The sequence below is a fragment of the Triticum urartu genome, chromosome 6A, assembly GCF_056163025.1.
Source record: "Triticum urartu cultivar PI428250 chromosome 6A, HENAU_Tu73, whole genome shotgun sequence".
NCBI lineage: Eukaryota > Viridiplantae > Streptophyta > Magnoliopsida > Poales > Poaceae > Triticum > Triticum urartu.
In genome coordinates, this window is record NC_141878.1 from 603095797 (window position 1) to 603106089 (window position 10293).

General features: G+C 45.8%; 2 protein-coding genes across 4 annotated transcripts; both read right to left on the reverse strand.

The window, feature by feature from the left end:
• Positions 1-430: 430 nt before the first annotated feature.
• On the reverse strand, positions 431-5928 carry LOC125515664 (putative cytosolic oligopeptidase A). The gene is made up of 17 exons (XM_048681180.2): positions 5539-5928; positions 5286-5453; positions 4802-4925; positions 4530-4606; positions 4021-4164; positions 3700-3930; positions 3524-3614; positions 3078-3199; positions 2737-2844; positions 2423-2668; positions 2131-2276; positions 1931-2048; positions 1290-1449; positions 1175-1206; positions 1016-1081; positions 736-807; positions 431-638 (listed from the first exon to the last, which is right to left on the reverse strand). Exons 1-17 carry the CDS (start codon positions 5911-5913, stop codon positions 558-560), a joined length of 2361 nt encoding a protein of 786 aa, XP_048537137.2. The 5' UTR covers positions 5914-5928; the 3' UTR covers positions 431-557.
• Positions 5929-7359: 1431 nt separating this feature from the next.
• LOC125515665 (two-component response regulator ORR3) lies at positions 7360-9368 on the reverse strand. 3 transcript variants are annotated; one of them, XM_048681181.2, is made up of 3 exons: positions 9232-9368; positions 7931-8071; positions 7360-7837 (listed from the first exon to the last, which is right to left on the reverse strand). In XM_048681181.2, exons 2-3 carry the CDS (start codon positions 8031-8033, stop codon positions 7536-7538), a joined length of 405 nt encoding a protein of 134 aa, XP_048537138.1. In that variant the 5' UTR covers positions 8034-8071; positions 9232-9368; the 3' UTR covers positions 7360-7535. The 3 variants fall into 3 exon arrangements, with proteins under 3 accessions (XP_048537138.1, XP_048537140.1, XP_087385440.1); XM_048681183.2 differs by lacking the exon at positions 9232-9368 and adding an exon at positions 8257-8429; XM_087529314.1 differs by lacking the exon at positions 9232-9368 and having other exon boundaries at positions 7931-8210.
• Between the last annotated feature and the right edge of the window lie 925 nt (positions 9369-10293).

Sequence of the window (10293 nt, forward strand, 5' to 3'; positions counted from 1 at the left end):
ATGCTTTGGTCGTCGGTGACGACCAGACCATCTCCTCAATCGTGCGCCCCACCCGCACGACACGACGCTCTCCTCATACAGACCTAGCACTGGCTCAGAGTAGTCGTCAAAGCTGCAGCCAATTGCCTCCTCGGGGCAAAATAGGATCTCCGGTGCCCCGGGGTTAGGGACGTCTAGGGTAATTTCATGCCGTTTCCTCCTCTTCTTAATTGAAAAGACATGCATCGCTCCTGCATGTTCTTGAAAAAAAAAACACGTTGGAAGTGCCTGTACCAAACATAACCTTCCTCTGTCCATTGTCGCTGTTATATATGCCAAGTGGAGCGATGTAGCATGACTTCAGCTGCAATGGATCAACGCGACAAAGTTGTTCACACTTTTGTTGCACAAAGACCTCGCAGAGATCTTTTAATTTAATTACGCAAACTAATGGTGATTGAAAATAACTACTTTTAATTTAATTACAACAACAGTATTGTTTCAGACTTCACATGGAAATAAAAACTCCTAAAAGTTGGTGCGGCGAATGAAAAAGAAAAAAAGGAGCGATCGACACCCTATGCGGCGACAGGTAGCAGGCCGTTGTGCCTGAGCAGTGGCTCCGGCGACGGCTCCCGTCCTCTGAAAGCAACGAAAACCTGCAAAAAAAAAAATTTAATTCCGGCGTCGGTAGCGGTCTTCCAACAACTCTAACACATGGAGAAGATATACTTCAAAAGTAGCTCGACGACTAACCTCGAGAGGAGATTTTCCACCTCCAAGTGCAAGAACCGTTTCTCTGAATCGTCTGCCGGTCTCCTCAATTGCCTGCAAACAATGAACAGGGTATTCATCAGCAAGATTGAAAAATCATCGTGTTTTTTATTTTTCAATCATGCAAGGGTGGATTCAGTATGGAAATACATACATTTGGCAAGATAATCAAATGAAGTTGAGCGAACAAGTGACAAAAAAAAGACAAGATTCAGTCTCAGGCTAATAGTCTCAGTTTCCTCTGAGCGAGCGGACAACATACCTTCTCATTATCCAGACCAACATCTTCAAATGCTGAGAATGCATCAGCTGATAGTACTTCAGCCCACTGCAAAGAGGACACGAAAAGATACAAACTTTAGTCATGTTCACCATCAGGGGTCAGGACAAACAGAAATTCAGATGTGCTATGACAATCTACCTTGTAACTGTAGTATCCAGCTGCATAGCCACCTGCACATAGCTCATGATGTAAATGAGAAGCGAAATCCATGATGAATCGGATGAATTTACATGTTAGTCAAAGCGTGGCAAACCTGCAAAAATGTGGCTGAATCCACACAGGAATCTGTCCTCAGGCAGAGGAGCAAGAACCTGGGTTTTTTCTGCAACCCTTCGGTCAACATCATACACGGACACTGGTCCACTTGGATCATAAGTTGTATGCAGTTCCATATCCACACTTGCAAAACGTATCTGCAGACAAACATTTAATTATTTAAATAAAAAGACGATGAAAACAACACAGATCAATAACAGCAAATAGTCAGAAAAAACACATAAGATCGCAGCGTTCACTCAATCATGTGTCAGGTTCCTCAAACATGTAGAAGTGGTTAAAAATATGTCAAAGTGGTGAATGTCACCTGGAAACAATTGCAGACGGGTGAATTAAAGTAAATAGTTTCAAAAACATGTGCATATAACATCCCACCTATCTTACAAACAACAGTTTTCAAGCCATAAACATTCTATTTCAAGTAACTGTTTCTAAAATTTAAATCAGTTATAACGGTCTGATTGCATATATGTCTAGTCATCAAGTTCATCGACCTTTGACCCAAGCACGCAAGTTTAAGGACGTACGGTGAAATTTGCGATATGCAATGTAACCATTACAAAACAATACCAAATAATGGTAACAACAAGGAAAGCATGAGAGCCCAAGCCAACATACCTGACGGAGACTGAAGGTGCCAGCACGGAAATTCTTTGCAGCCACAAGCTTAGCATAGATTTCCTCTGGAAGAGGTTCACCGGTTTCATAATGCTTTGCAATGCTCAAAAGAGTATTCCTGTTACACCAATGCAACAAGTCATTAATTAGCAGAATCAGGCAAGACCCAAGCCAAACCGAACAAAATAGAGCCATCGTACTTGTGATAGCACCAGTTTTCCATGAACTGAGAGGGTAACTCTACGGCATCCCATTCTATTCCACTGATACCAGCAACAAAGGCTTCATCTTGTCTGGTAAGCATATGCTGCAGCGCGTGACCAAATTCATGGAACACGGTTTCAACCTACAGAAGCCATGTGCAAATTCTTACAAACCATAATATGGATAGATGATCTTTCTATATACTTACAGCATGCATACGTAATCATAACTTTTTTTATATGTATAAGAATACACAGAATAATATACCATAACAAGTACACTGCTTACCTCACGGAAGGTCATAAGACTGGGCTTATCGCCAACTGGTGGCATCTGATTACACACCATATGGGCAACAGGCAGCCTTACAGAACACCCATGGCGAGCTAGCACACTACTACGAGAAAAGACGACATTCATCCAAGCCCCACCACGCTTTTCAGATGGTCTTGAATATGGGTCGAAGTAAAAATAAGCAACGGGGCTATTGGAAGAATCTTTGACACAATAAAATTTGACGTCACTGTTCCAAACCTGAAGGAGTGATCACTGGTCAACATTTGCAGAATATTTACTTATGTTAAAAGTGAATGGATACTTACAGGAGCCAATCCATCTGCAGCTTCAACGGTTATTCCAAAGAGCTTATTCGCAAGACTGAAGAGGCCATCCATAACCTTGGGCAGTGCAAAGTAAGGACGCAGCCCTTCCTGCAATGGCAACGCTCAAGTCAGCTCAGTGGCACATATCATTATGATGTGCAGTATGTCAGCACTTTGTTTCAAGCAGAGCAATTTTGTTCAGCAAATATATATTGGATAAGTCTTAGCAACAGAAATGCAAGGAAATGTAGTCGAAACAGTTCCGAAAGCAGACTAATGAGAAACCTATCAAATCGCAGCAAAAAAAAAAACATTGAAATATACTTCTGTAAAGAAAGAACCTCATCGATGTCATATTTAGATTCCCGCAGCCGTTCACTCCAGAAGTTAAGATCCCAGTGTGCTAGATCATTGGCTTCTGCAGAACCAGAATCTTTCACAAAGGCTTTTAGGTCTTCCATATCTGCATTAAGAAAAGCAGCAGTTAAGATATTTGTGGTATTTCAGCCTAGTCCTTGGCCTTCATAGAAAGATACATGAGAAAAATATTTGCTAATGGAGAGATATAATGATGGTGACGGATAGTTGCTCCTACTTTTGTTCGGGATCTCAAGAGAGTCAAGGTGGCAATACAAAAACAAGAAGCACCACATCAAACATAAATGATAAAAGAGAAGTCCAAACTCCAAAATGTATCTTCTGCTACTACAACTCCAGAATATCTTAATAAAATAGGCAAAAGGAATCTGGAACTCTGGCTAGAAAAAAGGAACTTGGCTGGTTTTACCTTGGACAGCATGATCCCAGGAAGCAGCATGGATTTTCTCAAGAAGCTCTTGCACCCGGTCAACAGTTGCCATTTTCCGAGCCATGCTTACCTTCATGATTGTCATCAGTTAGCTAAACTACGATAGTACTGGGCACTGTTTTAAATGTGGACAGGGCAATGGTAAGCTTGCGCACCTCAGCAAAGTTCTTGTAGCCAAGTAGTTTAGCCTTCTCTAGCCTCAACTTCAGAATCTGACTTATGATATCGGTGTTATCAAGATCGCCGCTTGATGCACGGGTTAGATAAGCGCGATATACTTCTTCACGGAGAGCCCTGTTCTTGGCATGTTGCATGACAGCCATGAAGCTTGGTGCGTCTAGTGTGATCATCCAAGGTCCATTTTCAGCTGAAGCATTTTCATGACCCTAACAAAATAATTTGTCAGCATAGAAAATCATGCAGGGGGATCAAACTCCTAAGCTACCATATTTTTGTTTACACTTCATAATGCTCACCTTTGAAACAGCAGTCTGTGCTGCTAAGCCAAGAGCTGAGGCAGGTAAACCATCGATTTCTTTCTTATCAGTAATCAATTTCTCAAATTTCTTTGTTGCATCCAGCACATTTTCACTGAACTTCTCTGACAGCTTTTCAAGTTCCTGAAAAAAAACAATCCATTAACTAACATACATCAACAAGAAGCAGAAATATGAAAGGTAACACAGTACTACGTCAGGCATTGGAAGCACCTAACAACATGCGATCAGCAACAAGACTAAAAACAAACTACGCACACCGTAATAAGTGACAACAAAGGTATGCATGGGCAGTCACCACCACAACGGTTCAAAGATAAAGACATAGATGTAATTATTTTAAGATGCAGAGACTCATATACGACAGGGAATGGCTCGCTTGCTAGACCATCAATATATGTACAGTAACGTTTCCAGTCAGGTTGGTACACTTGGCATATGTACAATAAATATAATCTGTCAACATCTGATAAGAACAAATAGCCTACTTGCTGGATTTGATTGAATTTCTCCCTCTGCTCATCCTCAAGCGCAACTCCACCAAGAACAGCATCCTTTATTTGGCCTGGCGAGGAAGAGAAAAAACACAATTAGGAACGGCAAATGCATATGCAACATGTGCAGTGAAGCAGGAAATAAAAGCAACGAAACTGACACGAGTCTTCTCTTAGTAAGTATAGAGAGACAGCGACGTCGCTTGCTTCTTATTGGCAGCAATACAATTAACTCAGTGTGTCACTATGGGTATAGAGAATATTACCTTCGACAACACGCTTGCGGGCGTCGCTGAGGCTGTCCCAGTCTGAAGAATTCCTGATGGCGTTGAAGGCCTCGTAGATTGGCTTGCTCTGCCCCAGCCTCAGGTAGAACTTCACTTTCTCGGGCTGTTTAAATTCAAGATCGATCGAGTTAATCAGTTGAAGCAACACGGGGCGTAGCATATGTGGTAGCTATGTATCAAGCACTTGATTGAAACAGCAAGAGATCGTCAGCCTCTACCCTCTAGTGTGGTACCATATCCCCACAAAAAACATGCGGACCAAAGTCGTAATAAGCACTAAAACAGGTTACAGCCAGGATCTATGATAATTTTCTGCTGTGTACTAGTATTGCCGGATAATAACTCGTGGAGCAAGACAAAATACAGAGACAGGATCTGATGATGCGCTAACTAATCCACGACGGCTCCGTCCGTCCAGATCACGGGCTGCGGCGCGACGGAAGAAGGTGAGAGGGGTACGTGCCTGGACGTCCTCTACGGCGGCGCGGAGGTCGGCGGAGTCCTTGACGGCCTTGAGGTGGTCGACGACGTTCCAGACGACGTCGAGCCTGTCGACGATGCGCTCGAGCGGGTGGACGAGCTTCTCCCACGCCGGCTCCACGCCCTTCTCCAGCTCCTCCAGCTCGCCCTCCTGCAGCCACACACAAACCGGCGGTCAGATCCATACGGGCGACGAACGAACGAACGAACGGTTAGCAGAGGAACGGGGGGCTTACGAGGCGGGCGAGGAGCGCGCGGATCCCGGGGCGGACGTGGGCGGGCTCGACGCGGTCGAAGGGCGGGAAGTCGAAGTCGGCTAGCAGCGGGTTGTTGCTGCTGTCGGCGTCGGCGACGTCCGCCATGGCGGAGGAGGAGTATGCGGAGCAGACGGCGGCGCGGGAGGCGCGGGGGCAGAAGGCGCGGAGCGGGGAGGAGGCGGGGAGGAGGGAGAGGAGGCGGAGGGCGGGGAGGGGGCTGGTAGGGTTCCGGGCGAGGCGGCGGGCGGAGTGGGAGAGGAGGTGGGAGGCGCAAGTGAGCAGCGTGGGAGTCATGGCCGCCGCCAGGAGGAGGACGAGGAGCACGAGGGTGCTGCGCTGACGTGCCGGGCCCATCGCTCGGTCACACCACGTGTGGGCTTTGGGTGGGCCGCCGCGGGGAGAGAGATTATCCCCTCGGGGTTTTTGGACGGCGCACGCCACGCCACGCCGTCCTTTGTCAAAAAAAAATCTATATATTTATCAGAGAAGGGAAACTGTACTAAATATTCATCACACCTCAATCCACTTGTAATTACAGTTTGCACTCGAAGGCTTCCAAACACACTTGTTTTCCACTCGGCGGGTCCAAACTTTCTACACTTACACATACCTTCTACTCAGATCGTATGGTTATTAATTAGCGGCGGCACGGGAATAGACTCTTTTTTACAGGTAGAAATAGGCTTTTTTATCGTCTACATTAGAAACAGCTGAACCATCCTCATTGGCATCGGCCTACTCTAACGATATGTCGATTTCCTCGGAGATAGTTATCTTTGGAATTTTGTCTGGGTACACAGCATACCACAATGTCCCCTAGACACATGTTGGTTCTTCCGGGACCCAATTTGATTTATTTAGCATTTCCAACAACAAGCAACTGGACCGCATAGTTTGATTTACATTTCGAGAAATCCAAGTGCGGCATAGACAATTACATGCATACACATGGAACTCTGGAGGCACAAACCCTCAGGATTGACAAAGTCACCACAGGCCTCGCTGTCGACATAGGCGGGGTATCGAACCTACTAGGGCTTGATCCCTTGTTGGGTTAGGCTTGGGATACAGTCATATATTGCTCCTAACTATCAACCTTTACTTAGTTCCCCGATTGAATACAACTAGTTTTCGAGAGTGGTGTGTTGACACATGGGAGCGCGAGCTCCTGGTTTTTAAATGTGTTTTAAACATGTTTTGAAATGTCAAAAAAATTCAAACAAAAACTTGGCGCGTACATCTCGATATTGTACATGCACACAAAAGTCGTTTCGTGAAAAACCGACAACTTATGTGTCGCGTCTCACCTGTGAAGAAGACAAAATCTGGTGTTTAAAAATGCTTTTCACAAGACATCCTTGTCTTTTTTACACAAGCCACAAAAAATGTCGGTTTTCTCTGAAACTTGACATGCAGACATATAATGTCGAGATGTATGCGCCAAATTTTTGTTTGGAATTTTTTCACACTTTGAAAAAAAATCGCGTGCATGAGCGCGCGCTCCCAGGAGCACCAACGGATTTCCGATGCCCACACAACACAAGGTTGTTGCAGAGGATAATATAATATCGAAATGCTATGTGTGATTTCTTTTTTACTTGAAACAAGATTAAAGTTTCATAAACCCAGTTTCGTCAATTGCTCAACCAGATTTATTTATTTTTGAATGGTTTTTGTTAGATAATAATAATAATACTGGGGCCTTTTCCATTTGTTGGCCTAACGCTTTATTGTTTCACCATTAGTTGTGGATTTCATACCTTGGTAAGTTGGAATACATACATTCCGTGGGTTGCCATGCATGGAATTCATTCAGTTTTGATTTCACCATGCAACCAGCACACGCATCACGCATGTACATGGGATTATCTCGTCAGTGAGAACTCAACAGAGGGGGGAGGAGGACTGGATTAGCAAGCTAGCAGACTGGCACCGATCAGCAGCACGGCACACGCCGGCGCCGTGACCGACCGTTGCTACCGCATGGGCATGGCGGCGATGGCCCGGTTGCAGAGGCGGGAGACGTCGGAGGGGCGCACGGGCTTGATGAGGAACTCCTCCGCGCCCTCGTCGAGGCACCGGCGGATCCTGGTGGGGGAGTTCTCCGACGACATGATCACCACCGGGATGCCGCGCAGCTCCGCCGACTCCTTGACCCGCTTGAGCAGGTCGTAGCCGGTCATCTCCGGCATGCAGTAGTCCGTGATGATCAGCTGCACGCTCTCGTGGCCCAGGCTCAGCACCTCCAGCGCCTTCTTCCCGCTGTCCACCGTCGTCACTGCACAAAACAAAGAGTCTTTTTCAGTTCAGTTCATTCAAGGCTCATTTCTTCTCAGTTCAGATTCAGTCATGGAATGGGATGAGGTGGTACCTCTGTACTTGGAGCTGCGGAGGAGCCTGGAGATGACGACGCGGTCGACGAGGCTGTCGTCCACGGCCAGGACGTGCGGCGGCTCCTGCACCGTCGTCGACATCGGGCAGAGGCGGCAGAAGGGGATGAAGAAGCTGATGCCTGTTGATTTGGGAGATTGACAAGTAAGTGGCTTAGCTGGGCAAGGTGGCAACAGGAAGCAGCGGTTTTATATATACAGGGGTGGTTAGCGAGGGGCCGTCCCACGGAGTAGAATAGAACCCCAAGAAAAGGAGGCAATGCAAAGTACAAAGTACAGCAAGAAAAACAAAGGGATGAGATCTAACCAAATCTGGAGAGCCGGTGGCGCAGCGCTGGCCTACGCGAAGCAGAACAGAATACTATCCAAACCAATCAATAACCCCCAAGTTTTGTAATTCGATTCCCGGGTCCCCAGATTATACTAGTACATGTTGCACATGCCGCAATTGAGCCGAGCACTGTGACCCCAGGGCCAGGGCAGATGATGATGATGATGAGCACCCTCACCTAAAGAAAATGCCACCACCAAGCAAGTCAAACGCAGGTGTGAGTGATTAGGAGGATTAGGGCGCTAACTAAACAACCTCGCTCGATCTCATCCGCTCCGTTCCTGATGACTCACCGGTTATCGCTTGGTTTTGTTATGCTCAAACCTAAACAAGATCCAGATCCTGACTAGTATACTGATTCGGTAGGCTGATCTCTAGACAATGGGCATGCATGCTTGCTTCACTCTCATGATTCCATATCCTGCTAGTTGGTTGCCTAATTCGGATACATCTCAAAGAGCCGGGCAACTTTGCTTCGCTGTTGGGTGGGCACTGTCTCTTGTTTCGGCCAACAAAAACTATGGCCCAAACACTGAACCTGTCCTGTCGACCGTTTCAGGCCGAGCAAGGAAGGGTTAAGGTAAGCAATGTAAGGCGCTGAAATCGGAGACAGAGTTCAAAAGAACCTTTAAGACAAGGTTTGTGCATCATATATCTACCCCGGCCACAGCCTATGTTGCCCACCCAACAGCAGGTGTACTAAACCATCCACGTCGCGAAGAGTAACTAATTCTGGAGCACCACAGAATAATGTTTGTGATCACGCACGAACTGTGCACATTCAGCATATAATTAAGAAATAGAGCATCTTTCGGATCATTAGTTTTTGTGCGCGGCAACTACTGCCCCCACCCCGACCCTGCTCCAATATTGAACTGGCAGAAGCGTGCAATAATTCGCGGGGCAACCAAAGATATAAGAGCCCAGAGATTCTGAAACATGATGTCTGACCTGAAGAAGCCCCTTTTTTAAACTCATGGAGTCAGTTCCTCTGCATCTGGACTGCCATTCAGAGTGCCCGCATCCATGCTCCAGCAGATGGCGTGTGAGGGCAACATGGCTGGTCGCGGAAGGGGGATTGGTACTGCTCATCGATCTTGGGAGCTGTACACCTTTTATTTCCTTCTGGATATTTTACTGACTCATATTCAGAAGCGTACAGGTGTTAGCTGTCCATGCACGAGCCGCTGCTCCTGCGTAAACATCAAAAGAACAGAAGCAATAAGGTCAACTCAAGAGAAACGCAATTCAGCTGTTGCTTCTGGTAAACATAAGAACTACAAGGCTAAATGTCAACCATGTGATGTGGTACATGCACTCAAATGAAGATGGTACAAATTTAGGACCTGAAAAATATAATCTACAGGAAAACTGATGCAATATACCGAGTTTGTGGCACATTGCTTACTATCAGAGTCCTTCAACTCCGAGGGCACCTATTGTGGGTTTGCATTAGAAAAATATACAAACTCAGACTACACTGCCTGCATGACAAGACACATCTTTCATCAGACAGATGGCATCATGGAGCACATGAGGTCCCTGATTTCAGGCTGTTCACATCAAGCATTACCATCCAAAAGATTTAATGGGTTGACATACAGTTAACCACAGCACTACGTGAGATTGACAAAAAAAATGAAGTTTGGGATCGATACTCCATGCAAGTCAACCATGTCACTGTGATCTGAAGCATCTACCATGATCCGCCGACCAAAAACCACGAGATTGTAACAGTTCATTGACAGCTGGTGGCATGAACGCAATGATGCACAACTGAGAGTTAATCAATCAAAGTGCATTGTATCAGATAAGTACTGACAAACCAGACATTAAACATGGTTCATCTAGGGTGAGTGGTGATAGACTGACAGTTCTCAGGATATCCTATCAATCACACAAATCACAGAAATACACCCAAATTTCATATATATGACAAGTAGACAAACTAGTTTGAACCGAACTATAGTTTACTAGTACTGGACCTTATCAGAATCAAAATAGCATCACACA